Below are 20092 nucleotides of genomic sequence, written 5' to 3'. Positions count from 1 at the left end.
ACATCTTAATGCCAAGTTTACTCACCACCTTCCTGTAAGGAGATAAATTGCAGCTGAGACACATTTCTGGGGTTCAACCATCCTGAGGTCTTAAGTAGGAAAAGCAGGATGAGGGCGATCTAGCTCTACTCTTCACTGCCTGGGTTGTTTCCCAAGATCAGTCTGTGAACCTGGCAACTCTAAAGTTGTCTAGGTGAGGTTGAGATGTCTACTTATGCTTTAGAAGCTCAGCTAGGAATGGGGTTGGTTGGTTCATTTGTTTTTTAACTAAAACCTATAAGGGGAAAATAGGGTTATATTATAAAAAAAGGTTGGACTGGATTATATTTAAAATAGGGTCACCAGGAATTTAATTATTCCAAAGAGATTTATTTACAAAATATAGAAAAGAATGAAGTAGGGAATCAGAGAGAAGATAGGGTAAGATATCTAGCCTAAGCATTAAATAATTTAATCCCAGGCCCTGGCTCAACATGGGCAGGGAGAGTTAGTCCTTAGCTGGCCTCAGCAAAGCCAAGGACCTGGAGAAGTCTCTCTCAGAGGATAGGTCTCTCCTGAAGCTAGTCTCTTCAGAAAAATCCAACAGTTAAAAGTTGGCTTTTCACTCACCACGTATCAGTCCAAAGGAAAAGACTTAAGGACAGTCTCACCAGAAACAGGGTCTCAGGTCCAGTCAGCAGATTCTTCTTCAGCCTCCACTCCAAGTAGAACTCCAAGCAGAACTGACTTAGGAAGTTGTAACTCCCTTTTAAAGACACTTTCTTTTGCATCATTTCCTGTGTCTTCCCCTAATTTTATGTCTACCAATCACAGTTGAAGCTTTGCTTTAAGACTGCGCAGGGACAGTTAGTTTAATTCTGATTCATCACCCACTGTTGAACACATGGGTCACAGACCTCCCCCACTCAAGTGTGAATGGGGTGTTTACACCTTTGGTGATTAAATCTAAAAATGGGCAGGGAGGTTAATTTAATTTTCACAATCAGGGGAGAGTTAAATTTAATCTTCACAAACCCTTACCTTCAGTCTTTGAATCAATACTAGGTATTGGTTCCAAGGCAGAAGAGCAGTTAGGGCTGGCCATGGGCTTTAAGTGACTCACCCAGGGTCACACAGCTGGAAAGTATCTGAGGTGAAATTTGAAGTCAGGACTTTCCTGTCTCTAGGCTCCCAATCCAAAGCCACCTAGAAGCCTCCTCTCAGGTAGGAATGTTAAGGATCTGAGAATTTAAATAAGGATCAGGAAAGCCAGAAGCACAAAAATCACGATTTCTTCCCTTTTAATGATCTGAAGATGGGAGCTAGGAAGATTATTTCCCAAATAACAACTATCCTATTCCATTCTGGAATGTATGCTGACTTTTCAAGGATGATCTAAGGGGCGCTTAGCTCTATGATTAACATAGCACTGATGTTCTTCCATGGCATAGTGAATTAACATAATTGAACATCCAGATATTCCTCAATGAACAATTGCAAATCCAGAGCCAAGTAATCCCAAGTTGTAGACTGAAAAAACCTAAAAGTGCTGGCTAACCTTCTTATGTTCATTTTGGAGTTTTCTACGATATAGGGATTTGTGGCATTAGACAGGTACTAATACTTTTCCAGGTTAGTACTATAGAGATATATGACTCCATCCAGAAGTCAGGAATAAAAGCAAAGTCTCATAAAAAAGGAGGCCCTGGAGAATCTGAGCTGTGTAGTCACCATAGGCAATATTAAGCAGGGCTAGATAGGGTGAGGGATTCTTCCATAGCCTTTGACTAAGTCAGAGACTAGACCAAGTGAGGCACAACAGAAGCAGATGGGTTTTTTGTGACGTTGCCCTTCCTATCTCACAGGTGATCAAGGCCATAAATGTTGTCTTAACTGACGAACAGCAAGATTCTTAGCTGTAGCAAGTTTGCCTTCTGGCAATAGGAAAAACTGAGTCAACTTCTACTCTAATACTCCATCTCCTGGCCCCATAAAGGAAAGAAGGAAAGAAAACAAACAAAAACCCCAAGGCTTATATTGCCTTAGTGATATAAGGGAGGGAGGAAAATCAGACTTATAGAACTAGAAGGTAATGAAAAAAATAGGCACACCTTCCCCCACTGCTAAATATTTCATCAATATTGCCAGTCTGTAACCACGTATTCTGTGGAGGCTCAATGCTAAAAGTTCAAATAGCAAAGGACTAAGCAGAGCTACAGTGAGGCACCTTTTAACCTTTAATTCCAAAGAAAGCCACAGGATCATGTTCAAATTTCAAAAGACAACTTTTATCCAGACAGGAATCTCTCAAATAGAACATACAGAAGTTCGATAGCGATTATTAAAATTTGCCAAATGATAAATGTTTAGCCAAAGCATTAAGTTAAAAGAAACAAGAAGCTACAGTAATACACAGAAAGGACCAAATAACACACCACCACAGCTGAAGTCTCCTCCCACCCTCCCCTCCAAAAGGCATCCTGCCAGGGCCATGCTTCTCCGTGGAAAGATGCTGCCACAGTTATGTTTACAGGAGATTCTAGGGCCAAGTTGGGGGTGAAAGATTTTGCTTTCTCTTAGTTCCCCAAAGTCTACGTGTTCTCTCTATTCATACCATGGTACCATAAGCTTTAGGCCGAATTTCTTAAAGATCCTGAAATGTCTTCTATTGCATTCCAGGGCAATTTTTTACTCCTGTAACCTTAACCAAAGGGGGAAAAGAAAAAAACTGAAAATGGCAATTACCCTTCACATTTCATGCTACTTTGAGTTGGAGCTGAAAAGTTTTTTTGCTTTTAATTAGTCAAGTGATGAAGATGAGTAGAGTCCATTTTTTTGCCATGAGGTGATGGGAGTTAGCAGGGTTGGGATGGGCAGCCACCAAGGGCACTCCTTGAAAAGTCTGATGAACTCGAGGTTGTAGGTGGCCCCATTCATCAGTACTGGTGTGGTCATATCTCAAGGCAGAGAGAAAGGTATTGTTTCTAGGCCTATTTTACAGTAGGTTCTTTTACCTATTGACCAGCATAATTCCCAGAGAAATAAGAGCCAATAGGCAAATGAAACTAATGGAAATGGAATCCACTAAAAAACCCTTTTATAGTTGCATTTGTCCCCCTAATATCCTCAATTCCCCAGTGAATTTAATGTCAGTTGAAATTTAAGATATTAATCTTGAAGAGTTCCTAGGGTTAGTGAACACTTGACTCGGTACACACTATGTGGCCCAAATATCTTCTAGTTAGCATAGGCCCTCCCTCTATGGCCACTGTTTTCACCAAGCTAAGCCTAGGGAAGCAATTTCTTGAAAGAATCCCTAACTATATGCAAATAAAAGATGATGTACAATCATGCTGACCCAAGGTTTCAGTGTTGTCTGAATTATTTAATTAACTCATTAATAAATTTAGAATCTCCCTTTGCTGCCCAGTTCTGGCACACACATTACTCTGTCTTCAGAAAATACTGTATGATGGTAACAAAAAAAAAAGCGGCTCATATATATTCTATTTAGACTATGGCAACGAACATCTGTTTAGGGGCCAAGAATGCCTGACAGCCCTAGACAATAGCCAAATCCAATCAACTGAGAACTCCTGCCTGGTTGCTTGACTACTTTTGTGTCAGTACCTTAAGAGGGAAGAAGAGGCTAGTTGAAGCCCTCAAAGAGCAATAACCAGAAGCAAGTGTGGCTGAGGTCAACAAGGGATCAAATGCAAAGATCCTGTTAATGCTAGCTGAGTGAGTCAGTTACACTTGGGGGGCTAGGCACTGAAGGGACCACAGAGCTTGGCCTACATTCATTCAAAAAGGTGCTTTTAAGCAAAAAGGAGGCCAGATAACATCCTTAGCACTTACAGAGGATCAAGCACTCTGCCTCTGCCAGCCCCAGGACAGGGGCATGACATAGATATTCCATGGCATAGTTGGCACACTTTTCTTGTTATAAATCAGCAGATGGCAGCATGGGAGGCTCAAAGACATTCTCCTATTCATTAGGATTCCCCAAAATGGGGAAATCCCTAAGGCAGTCACATAGCCAGAAGGACAAGAGAACTAAGGTCAACTTTCAGTAAAAGAAAAAGCATTTCCAAGAGTGGCTAAAGGACATGCTATTCTGGACCAGAATTGTAATATTCAAGACATGTCAAGTCACTGCAAGGCGGAAGGACTGCTCAACTGCATTGCTAGTTGGATCCCCTGCCCCCAAAGGATACTTGCAGCTGATTATCCTTAAATTAACCAGCTTAATAAAGTGCCCTTTTCTTCCTCTGCATCATTTCTACATGCTGGCTGGGTTAATCACTGCCTATGTACACCATTAAGTGTATCTGAGCTGCTCTCACAGACTTCCCCCCTCAAATAGGTTTATGAGAACTTTACGGACAGTTTGTCAGAACAGGTCATGGGCCAAACTACATGGCAGCACTGGAAGGAATGGGAACATGTGTACAAGTTAGGGGAAAAAAAAGTTTGAGAGTCTGATGGAATTTTAGGTTGTCTTGAGGTAAGTTCCTTGTTTCTCACTAGAAAACTCTTCCACTGACTTGTCTCAAGGCTTCAGTTTTTTCTCTTTTGAGAGGGGTCCCACTTTCCCTGAGAACAAAGATTCTAAGGGGTCTACTCAAAAACAAAAGGACCTTCATGATTGATCTGAGGAAGAGAAGGAAAAGGGACTGCCCCTCGCCTTGGTCCTTCTCTTTTCTCCCTCCTCACCCCTTGACAGGTAGCTGGGTCACCAGAGCTCACTTTTATCAGCTGCTAAGGAGGTCCTCTCCCAAGGCCTGCAAGGTGCCAACACTCCCATCGGTTTTTGACTATCTAGTATCCACCTGTACACTGGAGTCGCTTCCTTCTAGTGTTATTATAATGAATGTAAAAAATAAAATTAAAACAAACAAACAAACAAACAAAAACCCCAGAATCAAGAAGAGATTTGGTCCTGACATTCCTGTGGTGTTCTGCAGAAGTCAGGGGGCCCATCAAATTCCTCCCAGGAAGTTTATCAGAGAAATGAGCCCTTCAGCACCTACAGGAGTCATTGAAAATTTCTGTTTCATTCTGCCCCCAAATATGATCTTCTTGAGACTCATTATCTTTCCTTTTGGAGAAAAATTACACTTGGGCATACAAACATCTCCCCAATGCCCCTCCCACCTCACCCTCTGCTTAGCTGGGGGGTTGAAATCTGAAATGGAGTGTTTCCATTTCAGGACACGATTTGAATTGGTTTCTTCTTTCCTGGGAGCTTTACAGTTCTCAACATGAATGACAGGCAAAATTTCCAGAGCAGGGTCATCAGTGGCTGGGGGTCACATGATCTCACAGCATGAGTTTTGTTTCCGGGCCTTGGAAGAAATTAAAAATTGGGAAAGGAAGGTTAGAAAAGTTAATAGATGGCCAGGACAGTAGGGAAATGTGCTTTTCCCCTAGGAATTGTGTGTCAGGGAAATCTGTAACAAAGAACTTTAATGTCATAACTGAGGTCCAAAGATAAGAATGCTGCCTAAGTATAAAGGCTGGGACCTAGATTACCACATATGCACTTTCATCATCATGTTGAGGCAAGGAACCAGAAATGAATGAAGTTAAGAGAGAAGCCAGGCATCTCGTTTTGTGCTTTCAGAGAAAATGCAAAACTCCAATACACCCTTCAAAAACAGAAATTAGGACTATCATTTAAAAAGTAGCTCATGTTACTAGCAATAAATTAATGTGCTTAATGCTGAAGCTTCTAAAATGTCATTAATATGCTTAAAATATCTTTCAGGCTAAATGGTTCCAATTAATTAGTCCCCATGTTCCAGTTCCCACTTCCCCACAAATCCTGATCAGTTCAATACCTTTTGTTCATATAATTTTGGCATTTTTCTTAAATTGCCCAATTGGTTAGAGAATGGTGCTAAGGAGGACAAGACCATGTATAAAATCCAGTCAGCAATCATTTATTACGCATCCACTATGTGCAAGGTTCTACCCTTGATGTTGGGAATACAAAGAAAAATGTTGAGTATTTGACCTCAAAGAGTATCATACAACCTGGTGTGTGTGTCTGTTTGTACATGCGTGTGTATGTGCAAGCATGCATGCATGATGTATACAAATAATTATAATACAGATTAGACTGAATGCAAGGGAGAAGTCCAACAGGGAGACAGGAAATTTTATGAAGGAGGGGGTCAATTCTAGTTATACTGAGATCAGAGGCTTTATGAATGAAATGGCACTTGAATCAAGTCCTAAAAGGAGATTTCCATAGGTGAAGATGAGGAAAGAATCTCCATATGCCAGATGCATCCCATGAGAAATAAGTATGTAAATACACCCAAGCAGGAGATTGTATCTGGAAGCCCCACCTAGACCAATCAAGATCATGGTTTCATTGGCACAAACAATATCTCTAACCCCACTTAGGTATCTTTCAAATGTATATTGATTACAAATGGAAAATGTGTGGCTAGAACAGCTTAAATCTAGACAAAATCAAAAACATGCTTTATTGAGTTTAACAGAATCATTTTTGTATAAAAGATGAAATGAAGATAGCATCACTGCCTCTTCGGAGCTCTGTAGTTGTTAACACGCTGTCCTTCCTCCTCCTCTTCTTTTATACACTTACCTTTTATATACTTTTATACACTTATCAACAGAATGTTGAGGGCAAAGGCTTTAATTTTGGTTTTATATTCCTGATGCCTTGCATGCATAAGCACTTAATAAATCTCAAGTGAATTGGATATTTATTCAAAAGAATAAATTCACTTCTCTTTGGCACCAGGGTTTAACTGTAGGAAGAACTTGAGGGTCAAGGGGAAAGGAGCTCAAGGTAAAATATTACTAATCTTAGAATGAAAAACATTAACTTCCCCCATAAAACAGATAATAGTTGAGTGGCACTGTAGGATAGTGGTGAGACTTTGATTAGGAGTCAAGAATCCTGGGTTCAAATCTTGACTATACCACTTACGGCCTTACTTTTCTCATTTAGAAAGCTGAAAGAAAGTTTTTCTATAAACTTCAAGTACTGTATAAAAGTATGTTGTTACTGTTTAAGGAAGACAAAGACTTGGTATTAAAGACAGCATAGGTTCTCCCACCTTCCCAAGAAACTCAAAAACTGGCAACCCTCATTATAGAGAATTCATTAGAAGCTTTTACCCAGAAGAGGCTCTGCTTATAAGCAACATTAAATAGCCACCTTGCCTCAGATCCAGAAAGGCCCTGGGTGAAAAGCTACAGTGATTCCTGCCCTCCTACTCACCAAGGACACAAATGACGCCTTGTATATAAGAAGGTGCTAGTCAGTGCTCAAAGAGTTAACACACACCAGTGTCTACTGAATATTCCAAGAAAAGTCTGGCATCCCAGAAGGAACACACGTACTACAATAGGGCTCATTTTAAGAAAAGGCTTTCCAAGGAAGATGTGGGGGTTGTAAGTACTTACAGTTTTATAGAAGGCTTTGGACTGTGTTCCTAGCACTTCTGATTTGGACACCAAGTCATCTAGCTTTTCTCCTCGTTCTAACAAAGACCCCATGGTGTTGTGCTAGACAAAAGGAAAAAAAGAACTCTGTGTAAATATATGATAAAAGACAAGCCACAAGCACAGGCACTTAAGAGAAGTTTAATTAGTTCATTCATAGAATTAGTGTCTTTTGGACCTTGTCTTCTCAGGATCAACCATGTACTCCAAATAGTGCCCTGAAATGCTAAGAACCAGAGAACAATGAGTCACAATTGTTAATAGAAGCTATCTTAAAACTACTATGGAACTCAAAAACACTTCTAATTCATATGCAGAACACATTCCAAGAGATTTTTCTATTAGCACAGTATGTCAGGTGATAGAAAAATCAGTCTTCCCAGAAAAAAATCTAAGTGTGAGAGCTTGTGGTGGATGAATATTTAAAACTCTGGCAACTGGTACAGAGGACCCAGGGGACATGGAGAAAAAGGCTACAAACCAAAACTCTACTTTTGATTTTTGTTCTCTTAATTCCCTTTATTAAAGGCCTTATAATGATTATTTCAAGAGGGAACATGGCAGAATGGCTAGTTCAGGCTTTGAAGTCAGGAAAACCTAGGTTTAAATCTTGCTTCCGGGCACATAGCTTTCAATGCTGTAGGCAACTTTATGAGACTATAAATTGCAGAATCTTAAGTTCAGTCTCTATTCCTATAATAATTATACCAGGTAGCATAGTATTAGTATAATGGATAGAGTACTGGAAGACCCGGGTTGATGTTTATTCCCATGACACATGCGGCTAAGTAACCTTTGGCAAGTCACTATCACTGCTTCGGACAACTCTTAAGATCATAAGCTGCAGGAGAGTTGCTGATTTGCATTGGTAGGGTGAGTTATGAGTCAAAATAAAATTTTAGGACTGTTATGGTTACAGCACTACTCTATAATGACATCAATATTTTTGAATTTCTACACTGGGAAATTTTGTTCTGGAAATTAAAATTTAAACTCCTAGAAACCACCACAACTTTTAAAAGCCATGATAATGGAAATGGAAAAAAAAGATAACACAAGAACATCTGGTAAGAGTGAAAAGCAAAACTACCATCCCTTTGCCTTTTGCCAGTTTGCCATAGTGTCCCAGTATACCACAGATAACCACAACTTTATAAACAACTCTACAGTGATATATCTGGGTAAATGTGGCAAACACATTTGAATGAAGAATGTACTTTAAAAAGCATTTTAAGGGACAGTCAGGTAGTTCAATGAGTAGAGAGCCAGGCCTAGAAACAAAAGGTCTTGGGTTCAAATCTGACCTTAGACACTTCTCCTAGAGGTATGCCCCTGGGCAAATCACTTAATTTCAGATGCCTTGTGGCTTTTCTGCCATGGAACTGATAACTTGGTATCAATTCTAAGACAGAAGATTAAAAAAAAAAGAATTTAAAATAGTTGTAAAGGAGGTCAAATGAATACTTGCTAAGGCCTGATGAGAATTCCTTTGCTCTCCACAGTGAAAAGAAGGAAAATAAAAGATGAAAAGGAAAAAGCAGATTTTCTTCAAGTTCTTCAATAGATCCAGCAGTCCAAAGATATGAAAAGCTGAGGACTAGCATTAAAAGGCAGAAATTAAAATCCAGATGGTAAGGAAATACAGGTGTATTCCTAAGAAAATGGAGATGTAAAAAGAAAATAACCCAATCGTAGCTAGATGAATCAATGGGTAAAGCCAGGCCTAGACACTAGGAGGTCCCGAGTTCAAGTCTGTATTCAGATACTTCCTAGCTGTGTGATCTTGGGCAAATCACTTAATCCCAATGGCCTAGTCCTTGAAATCAATACACAGTATTGGTCCTAAGATGGCCTACCTCTCAGGAATGTTTGCAAAACAACTTTTGTGAACTCTTAAAAAAAAAAAAACCACCTCAACCCAAACATAATATAATCTTCCATCCAACCCTTCAATGGTAAATTGTTATACCTTCCAATTTCCACTTACCAGAATGATTTTGGTCTCATCTAACTCAGCTTGCACTTTCATCATAGGGTCAGCTTCTCGGGGATTCTAATAAGGAAGAAAAGCCCAGATGAGTGGGTAATCACATTAAGCCAAATTAAAAGGGAACAGGGAAATGTAAAAGAATAAACCAAATATTGCTATTTCCAGCTTCTATCTTTGGAAACAAGTTGCAGAAAGCAAGATGCTGGATCCCAGCACTCAAAGCTCCTTTTAAGAAATCAATGACCAGTGAAGAAGTCCCAAGATGTGAAAGGCTGCTTCAGATTCTCCCAATCTCATCCAAAAAGGTCAGCCTACTCGACAGACCTATGGAAACCAAAGCAATAAACCCTTTTTCAGCATCTACCACGTAGGAGGGAAGGTCTCACTGATCAGATCCAATCCAGGGTGGCCGGCTTGAAAAGGAAAACTGCCATTTCTGTCTCAGCCAAGGCATATCTCACATATGAAGGCAGAGGAGCAGTGCTGATAAAAATCCTCCTACCCTTACCTAAGCACTTACTCAAGTCACTCAGAAGAATTTAAGAATCTGAAATAAACCTTTCCAGTGGTTTCCATCTATTATAATTAAAATTAATATATCTACCAGTTATTATTTTTCATAAAGTTTATTAATAGAAAAGGTAGATAAGAATAGATTTAAATCTCTTCCTACTCTAAGTTCTCAGACCACGTGTCTCTATTCTACCAGCACCTTTATCTCTCCCCTCACCTCTCACTCCAGCCCCAGTCAGAAACCCAGGAGGGGGAAGGGGATGAACTTCCCTGGACACATACCCTTATACAACAGGAGAGGCATGAGAGGGGGTACAGAGATGTAGCAAAGATCAGGAAGCCCTAGATACACAATGGGTGCTTTGATAACAGACAAGTCACTCATCTTCTCCATCTCCAAGCCAGGCCTTCTAAGACTATAAATTATAGATACTGAGTTGCATCAGTGAAGCACATTTCCACACTAGGTAGTTTTTTCTAAACTGATGAAAACACAAGTGTGGACCAAAAAGAAAATATGCCAGCACAGAAGTCCCTGCCCTCAAGGAGCTTCTACTCTAGTGAAGGATATAACATATAAACAGATAAGTAAATACAAGATCATTTAGAAAGAGGAGAGTGGCAAAGACCTCCCCCAGAAAGAAGCATTTAAGCTAAGCTCTGAAGGATGTTAGGAATTCAATCAGGTGAGGGTAAAGAGGGAGTTCACTGCATGCAGGGTGTCTACCTGTGCAAAGACTCAGGGGAGATGAAAAATCATGTAGAGGTAACAGCAGTCAGGAAGCTAGAGTGCAGAATATATATTGTTTACTGGTTTTTAGTCATGTCCAACTCTTTATGACCCCATTTGAGGTTTTCCGGGCAGAGATACTGGGGTGCTTTCCTTCTCCAGCTCATTTTACAAATAAAGAAATTGAAACAAATAATGTGAAACAAGTCAGATAAAGGAGGCTGGAGCCAGACTGTGAAGGACTAGTTTGCATTTTATTCTAGAACAACAGAAAGCCAATGATGATTTGTTATGAAAAAAGTGACCAAGGCTTCGGGAAGATTATTATGGAGAATGCATGGAGGATGGATTGGAAAGACTGAAAGCTGTGAACATATTCCAATAAACCAGAGGAGAGGGAATAAGAGCATGAACTAGGGTGACTGCTGTCTAAGAATGCTTTGTCAGTATAATGCTTTATAATCCTAAATAACAAAGTCTCTTTTACACATAGTAACTAAAGGTTTTATTGAACTATTACCTGATATCTACTAAGATAACTATCCAAGGCTGTATAATTTATAGTACTAGGAGATCCTACTGGCCAGTCTATCCTGTCGACTTGCTTGGAGAATTCATCCAGTACCTATGGGAAAAAAAAAAGCAATATATTGCCATTAGTGTTCTCATCATGGGATTCTTATCAATAAATCAAATAAAACTTAAGTAATGGCCATTATGTCTCCAGATCCCTAAAAATATCTCCATACTTCTAAAGGCCAAAGACTAAGAAAAAAAGGATATTTGATGGAAAAATGAATGAATGAAACATAAAGCTCCCTCCCCTCCCCTCCTGTTCTTGGTGATTTTGTGTTGTGAAGAACATGACATAAAAAACATATGGTGTTAGGGGCAGCTAGATGGCTCAATGGATAAAAAGCCAGTCCTGGGTTCAAATATGACCTCACGTTTCCTAGCTGTGTGACCCTGGACAAGTCACTTAACCCCCATTGCCAGAGAAGTGAGAAATCTGTACTTTGAAACTTGTACTTTGACACACAGGTAAGGCAGATTTGAACTGGCCCATTTGGATATGTGAAGGGGAAAACACCACTTCAGACCAAGAAAATCACATAAAGAAATGAGCCTGGAATGTTTTTCAGTGTATGGAGAAGCAAAAAGGACTCCAGCCTGAATGAAACAGTATGTTTGAGAAGTATTAGGGCTGGAAAGTCCAGAATAGAAGTCTTAAAAACCAGGTAGAGTTATAGACTATTTAGAGCTTGAAGGATTCTTAGAAATTGCACAGTCCAATTCCTTCGTTATAAGGATATAATGGTTCCAGAGCTTCAGAAAGATTAAATGACTGATCCAGATGTTACTGTGGGAAAGGAATTGCCCTCCCTATTATATCACTTTGTTTGACACATAGTTAATTGTCTAAGATAGGATTGGAACTCCAATTAAAGCACTTTACTCCTAAAGTCCTGGACGGGAGTAGGGTGGAGCAGGATGAAGAAATGAAAAAGAAGTGACACATTTAAGAGGCATTTCAAAAGAAGTGATGGGTTACATAAAAGAGAAAATCAAAGATAACTGTAAAGCAGAGGTATTTAATCTTGGGTATCCATGGATAGATTGGGGGAGGCAGTGAATTTGGATGGGAAAACCTTTACACCTTTATTTTCACTAAGCTCAAACTGAAATTTAGCATATCCTTCAATCATGAATGTAAACCAGATTCATTTTTCTAAGAAAGGGAATAAACTGTCAAAGAGGTCCTCAACACAAAAAAAAGCTTAGAGAAGGGTATCCATGGTTTCATTTCCCACAGTTTACGTTATCCATAGTCAGTCTGTCTTTAGCCCTTGGCAGTCTCTTCTGTTTCCACTTTTTTTTTAAGTTTTCTTTTTTTGGATGGAGGGAGGGGGGGAGGAAATGGGAAACCCCAGGAATGCTGAGATGAAGAACAGAAATGGGAAGAGAAGGCACATATATATGGAATCAGCAGGTGAACGCATATCTCAGTCCTGGAACATATCTCCTGTGGACATGGGGCCCTGCTGCTTTTGGAAAACTCTGGTTACATGAGTAACCAGAGATCTGACAGATGCAATGACTCCAGAGTTGATGGTGAACCTCTCTCCCTTCTCTTGACATGGAGATGTAAGGCTTCAAGTATTAAATGACTTGTCTGCTGTCAGACGTTGCCAATGTTTTACTTACCAATGTTTTTTTTTTTTTTGATGCAAGGGAAGGTTCTATTGGGGAAGGGGGGGGTGTGATATTCATGAGAAAGAGACAACAGTGTAAAAAAAAAAACCAACAAAAACATTTTTATATAGAAGAAATGGCAGTACCACTAAAGGAGAAAAACTTGGGAAAAGGAGCTGATTTTTAAGGAAGACAACTCTGTTTGTAGGAATGTTGAGTTTGAGTGGATGGCAATCAGAGTAGGTACTGACAGAGTAGCACTTACTCCAGATGGTGCTAAAGTAAGGCATTCCAATCCCTCATAATTTAGCAACTGAACTGTGTTTTCATATCTTATAGTCTCACTAACACCCACATACATTTTCTCAAAATTCCATCAAACCCCAAAAGTAACTCACCTTTTCCAGCAAGGTGAAAGCCACCCGGGAGGGATATTCATTGTCTGCAATGACCACACCTGAGAGACTGTCATTCCGCACATACACATGACACAAGTACTCTGAGTAGACAAAAGGTCACATGTGAGAAAAGAAGCATGGGAGAAGCAGTGTTTGGGGGTAGGGACTGAGGTGTACATGTTTCTGAAAAGTAACACAGATTAAAAGTGTCTGATTTGCAGTCAGAAGACCTGGGTTTGTATCCTGCTTCTTATACTGCTGTGGGACCCTGAGTCATTTTCAAATTTTTTGAGTCCCCATTTCATTGTCTATAAAAGAGGCTTAAATAACCCTATCCTATGATTGTTGTGGGTGTGCTGTATAACCTTAAGATGCCATTATTAATGTGAGCTGCTGTTATTTCTACCACACTAACTCAGACAAGTACCATATAAAGAATCAAATCTCAAATTCATATGTAAGATATTTTTAGGGATTCATTCTATAGAATTGCTGGACCAGGAGTCAAAAAGCTCTGAAATCAAATATCTAGATGCCAGTTAGACTATGAGGGAATAACAACACCTGACATTTATGCAGTACTTCAAGGTTACAAAATCCTTTAGGACAGCGGTTCTCAACCTCTCAATTTGTAGCAATGAGAATACATGATGCATATCAGGTATTTACATTCCGAATCATAACTGTAGCAAAATTAGTTTTGAAGTAGCCACCAAAACAATTTTTTGGTTTGGGGTCACTGCAACACGAGGAACTGTATTGCGGGGTAACGGCATTAGAAAGGTTGAGAACCACTGCAGAAGTATTACATAGGGTCAAGTCAAATGAGATAAAGGAAGTAGGAGTGCCTCCAGACGTTATATGACTCACTCAAAGTCACACATCTACTAAGAAATACCTACAGTTCTGGATCAAGCCCAGGTCTTCTGACACTAAGTCAAATGTCCTTTCCACTACAACACAATCTCTTCTATCTGATGGTCACAGTCAAATGTCCTTTCCACTACAACACAATCTCTTCTATCTGATGGTCACAGGATCATAGATCTAAGGCTCAAAAGAATGTAAGAGGCCATCTAGTCCAACTCTCTCATTTTAAAGATGAAGGTACGGTTCTTCAGAAAATTAAATGACTTTCCACAAGGCACACGGCTAGGATTTGAACCCCATCCTTACTCCTCTTTTTACCACACCTGTTATTCTACATAACATAAGGCCCACAGTACCAGTGTGGCTACTGGGAATCTTTTGCAATTAATAATGCCTATGGTTGCATCCACAATGGAGAACCCCCACCAAGGAAACCAAAACTTGGTATTTCATGGGATCTACAGTAGCCATGAAGGCTCTGTTTCTAAGTCAATCCTAGAAATCTGAGAAAACTCAGAGGAACGGATGAGTTTCCCTTCTTCCAAAACTACTTTAAAGTATAAAGGAAAGGGGAAAAATATATATTTCAGAGGTCCAGCTTAAATGGTATCAAGCCCAGATTTAAATGTTACATGTTGTGATTAAGTATTAAGAAAAGGCAAAAACACTTCTAGAAGAGAAGTCATTTATGTCAAAGTATGATTATATGATAAGCAATGATCCAGCATGTGATATAATTGATGTAAAAAAACATCAGTGAAGTGCTTTATCAAAGCATTTCTTAAAATAAGCAATATCCACTGACTTTACTCACTGAAGAAAAATTTTCAAAAGACCAGTAATGATTAGCAAGATCTCCAAGGTAAAGTAAAAGCACAGCAACTTAAAACCAAATGTCTTTGATGTTAAGAAACTGGTTATAAAAATTCAAATGTCAAACAGTAAAACAACCACTAAGAGAAGCAAGTACAGTAAAAATCAGAATTTAATACAGAATCCGAATAGAGTAGAAAATGAGAAGATAGTCATTGATGATACTTACCAAAGTTTATCTAGCCTTCTGAATGAGAAAATTTCAATGACTAAGGTTCAAGTACATAGTCAGAATGTATGTGAAGAATCATCTTAGTTATAAGAAATGAAAAAAGGGCAATCATAAATTGAGAGTGGCTATGAGAGAAACTTTAAATAAAGGCCTCATTATTCTATTTCTGAGGAATGAAAACTACAGGGAGGCCTAAAACGTTAGTCATTTTAACCTTATGTAATAATTAATATTTATGGCATCAATAGTAATTTCACAATATTATCCTGCAACAAGGTTGAGTGACATCAACATACAACTAAGTCAGTCGCTGACTGTGAGCTCATGAAGAGCTTTCCTAACCTATGCCAATAACATTTCCCCCTTAAAGAGGTGGCAAATATAAACAAGGGGCCAAAAACAAACCAAAACAAACCAAAAAAACCTCACAATTTAAAATAGACAAAAGAACCACTAAAGGGACAGGAACAGTCAGAATTCCAGATACCTAATCCAACACATCAATGACTATAATACTGTACTAAATATTTATTAACAAAGCTAGTTGAAAATCCTCTTTTGAAGGAACTATAACCAGTTGGAAAAATACCACAATATTCCAGGATGATTTTGGATACTCAACTAATACTTGGCATCAAAAGCAAGTTTCAAACCTTATTGGAGGGACTTCATAAGAACTCAAGTCTCTATTAGAGCAAAGAGTGCTTTACAGGAGCAGGGCAAGAGTGAGGAAAGAAGAGAAAACAAGGAATAGAAAAAAGTACTGGCCTTAATATCTCAACAAGCAACAAAATACCTGAGTATGTTGCATTTTGCTTGTGAATCTAGACACTCCACTGATCACATCTAACTTTATGTGAAAGTTACTCATTACTCTTACCTTGTTCTTTGACAGAGGCTCTGCTGCCTTTCTCTGAGCGTTCCACTATCAGTTGACTTGTAAAGGTCATGAATTCCTGAACACTGAAAAACACAAAATGTTAATTTAGTCTATCTCATTCACCTTGTCCAAATGCAAAGCAAGGTAACCTCTGAGAGCTTACATATTATAGAAAAATAGCCTAACCTTCTTGATTTCATATTTCACTAAAGTGAAAAGCCTCCTTCCCTTCCAATATTGCAGTATCGAAAATTTTAAGTGGAGTACAATAAACTGTTCAGTAACAATTTTCAGTCTGTAATTATGTTAACCATCATGTGTTTGCTGTATATCTCATTATTACAACTCAATCCCAATCTTTTAGGAAACTGATTACCTGGGTAAATTTCTATTTCATCCACTCTATCAGTTAAAATCTTGAGCAAAGCACTATATACTGGTTATTGTGGAAAATTAGATAAGTAACCTTCACTTTAAAGGCACAGGAACACATAGCTGATATAACTATACAAAGTATATGTACAGCCAAATACAAAGATATATACAACTACTAAGACATATAAGAGGGTTAAGTATTCACCAAGAAAGGTTATTAAAATGGTTATACTCAGGTGGAACTGGTTCATAAAGGCTACATGGAAAGAAGTCTTTAAGGAATTTGAAGTAGGAAGGCACAATGGTTTAGTTAAGAAGGCTAAAGTGTAAAAGTAAAGTGTTTTGACTTTAGAAGGGTTTGCACAAAAAGTCCAGAAGGTAGGAGAAGGAAGAAAGCAGGGTTGCTTTGCTAGAATAGAGCAATAATAGTGTGGGGCTGAGTGGAAGATAACAAACGATCTAGATTGGGATTTGATACAGAGACAACAGGATTCTGAGATGGTGACAGACAAAATGATTCTTGAAGGATGCTAAGAACACTGGATACTATATTATATGCTGATTGGCTGAAGGAACTGGGGGTGTTTAGATGGAAGACAGTGGAGATGAGGAATGATATATGGCTTCAAGTATTTGAGAGGCTACTGTATGAAAGAAGGATTGTATTTGTTCTGTCCAGCCTCTAAGATGAGAATTAGCTACAATGTGAGAAGCTGAAAAAGGTAATTTTGGCTATTTGTAACAACCACCACCAAAATAGCTTCTTAGCAATTAAAGCTGTCCAAGAATAAAATGAGTTGACTTAAGAGTGGGGAGAGTTCAAGTGAAGTCTAGATGTCCATTTCCTGGAGAAGTTATAGAAGGGTCTCCTGTTCAGGCAGGAGTTTAAACAGGTGATCTCTAATATGACTTCTTGATTTTTTTTGGACAGACTAAAAGGAAAAGTCCAAAGAAAAGAAAACTTTTGAAAAAGACCTGGAAAAACACACAAAGTCTCAACTAGAACTATACAAACAAAAATTAATAGTAATAGACTGGATGCATGAGCGACACAAACTGCAAATCATTCAAAAGCATATAAATTTTTAGAATAGTGATAATGGACTGAAGAAAGCTGGAAAAGTGCTTATTTTCCTCATAACAGCCAAAGCCCACTTTGGAAAAGGCAAAATTTCAGGTGGTAATGTGACACAGGAGGGGGATCACTGAACCAACAGCTGAGAGATCTGGGTCTGAGTCCAGGCTCTGCCACTTAGCAGTCTTGCAACCAAGGGAAAATCATGCATTCTATGGATCTCAATTTCTACATCTGTAAAATGGGGATAAGTGCTCTAGCTATTTTGCAGGACAGTTATGAGTGACATAAAAATGATCTGAAATTGTAAAATACTTTACAAATACCAGATATTCTGAACAATAATTAATCATGATTAATATTAAGGGGAGCTATTCTGTTAAGCAGTGAAAAAATTCTGGTCAAATGCAAAATTAGGTCTAAAATTGTAGTTATATAAGTGATAAATATAAATTTTTCTCAAAACAATAATCAAAGTAAATGAAAGTGAAAAAAAAGGCTTAACACCAAAATCATAAGGATGGCCCATAATTAATGGGTAGAAAAAACTGAGGTTAAAAAGTCACCAAAGATAGAGTCAGAGAAACTCAATAGGAGTCAAAAGAGACAAAACTTAAATGCCAACAAAATGGTAGCCAAAAGCAACAGAGTACCAGAATGAGACAGAGATGCTGTTTTGGACTTGACCAGGGACTTACTTGGCAATATATTCTTGGCAAGCAAAGTATCAAAAGAGCAGAGAAAACAGAAGGCAGACTGCAAATTTCACCACATGCCAATAAAAAGTGCTAAGTGAATTAACCTGGCAGGGATACTGCTCTGATGATTCCATGCACCCTGTGACTTATAGGCATTAGCTAAAAATGAGATACATTTGGCCACTGTCAATTCTGATGTGCCACTCTGTAATGAAAGCAAATAATGACTGAATGCTAATTAAATGGCTCCTAAGTCCATGGAAATTTTGAGATCCAAATTTAACCTGTCTGGGGTTGGAATTACCCATATCATTTATCTGTACAGAGAAAAAGAATGATCAAGTTTTTTCCCAGAATATTAGGAAAAAAGGATAACCTAGGTTCAACCAGTCACACTGTGGAAAGAACAACAGTCTAAAGTCAGAGGACTTGGGTTCCAGGATCCTATTCCAGATTGGATACTTGGTACCTGTGGGAAATTGGACAAATCACTTTCCCCTCTGGGGAAATTTTTCCTCATCTTTAAGAAAGGGGAAGGAGGTTTTGGTTGGTAAGGGTTCTAATGCCTTTTCTAGCTCTATATAAATTATCCTCTTTTTTTCTAGGACTCCCTTAAGCATCATTTATCCAGTGATCCTCCATCATAAATATATACTTCTCAACGTGCCATACTACACGTTATCATATTTGCAGAACTGAGAGATGGATGGGATCTTAGAAATCATCTAGTCCAATCTAGGTAAAGAATGCTGGCCTTGGAAAGTCCGCTTTGGTTTGAATCCTGCCTCAAAAACTTTATAACCCTGCACCAATTGCTTAACCTGAATCTGTTTCTACACCAGCAAAATGGGGTTAAAATCTGTATTCCTAAATCTCACAAGACTGTCATAAGAATCAGGTGAAATATTGTGCTTAAAATGCTTTTCACACACCACACACCCCCAACCTCTATGCGACCGTCAGTTACTCTAATTACTGCCATCTCTAGCAGGGCATGATGTCACGCCAGGCACCATCCCAGCTTTAAGATGGGGAAACCTCTGGGGTCTCCGAGGGAGTTCAATGTAGGGCTGAGTCTTTCCAGCTCCACCAGACCACGAGCGAACACACACCTGGATCTCTGGAAGAAGCTGAAGGAGGACACATCGTAGGCGGCCTTCAGCAGGGCGGCTTTGGTCTCTCCTTTATAGAGGACGCTAAGGCTGTAGAGTTTCATGGCGCCGGGGCGGGCCCCGAGGAGCCGCCACTAGCCTCCTTCGCAGCCCGGACGTTCGAGGCGAAGCGCAGAGCCCGGGGCTGCGCAGACGAACCGACCCACACGTCTCACAAGGGTCCGACTGACAGAGGCAGCCCGGCAGGCCGCACCCCGCCCCAAGTCCCTACCCCTCCTGGGACAGAAGTTCCGCAGGCAGCCGTCTCGGTACTGCCGCTGGTACAGCTGCCGATACTGCCACTGCCGCTGCCGCTGCCGCTGCCGCTACCACTATCGCTGCCACCCGCCGCCCGCCGCCCGCCGCCCGCCGCCCTCACCGGCGTCGGCAGCTGACGGGACCAAAACTCTGGGTCTCTTCCTCTTCTTCGGATTCCGTTTCCGGGTCCACTTCCAGAGCCTGCTCCAAACAGAGAGCAGGCTTCCCGTACCCCGGATATAAACAGCTTGGACCGGAAGCAGTGGAGCCAGAGATTGCCACGGAGTGAATTGGCGGAGATTGAGTACTGCGCGTGTGCAGTACTGGCTCCTCCTAGTCTTGCTTTCCTCCTTCTCTTCTGGTTTAGAGCTCTGTCAACCAATCCATCGTTTAGACACCTTTCTTGAGGCCATTGTATCGAGAGCTGCGGCCTAAACTGATGGGGTGGGAAT

The 20092-nt window shown here is 39.7% G+C and overlaps 1 protein-coding gene across 2 annotated transcripts; it reads right to left on the bottom strand.

Annotated features, from left to right (window-relative positions):
* Positions 1-2193: 2193 nt before the first annotated feature.
* YKT6 (YKT6 v-SNARE homolog) lies at positions 2194-19880 on the bottom strand. Of its 2 annotated transcripts, XM_001369960.3 has the most exons (7): positions 19344-19880; positions 16084-16166; positions 13289-13389; positions 11218-11322; positions 9452-9517; positions 7426-7527; positions 2194-5327 (listed from the first exon to the last, which is right to left on the bottom strand). In XM_001369960.3, the coding sequence occupies exons 1-7, from the start codon at positions 19445-19447 to the stop codon at positions 5292-5294; spliced, it is 597 nt and encodes a 198-aa protein (XP_001369997.1). In that variant the 5' UTR covers positions 19448-19880; the 3' UTR covers positions 2194-5291. The 2 variants fall into 2 exon arrangements, with proteins under 2 accessions (XP_001369997.1, XP_056669018.1); XM_056813040.1 differs by lacking the exon at positions 2194-5327 and having other exon boundaries at positions 6454-7527; positions 19344-19879.
* Between the last annotated feature and the right edge of the window lie 212 nt (positions 19881-20092).

This window comes from Monodelphis domestica, chromosome 1 (genome assembly GCF_027887165.1).
Source record: "Monodelphis domestica isolate mMonDom1 chromosome 1, mMonDom1.pri, whole genome shotgun sequence".
Taxonomy (NCBI): domain Eukaryota; kingdom Metazoa; phylum Chordata; class Mammalia; order Didelphimorphia; family Didelphidae; genus Monodelphis; species Monodelphis domestica.
Note: the sequence above shows the minus strand (reverse complement) of the source record. Positions and strands in the feature narration are given on the sequence as shown.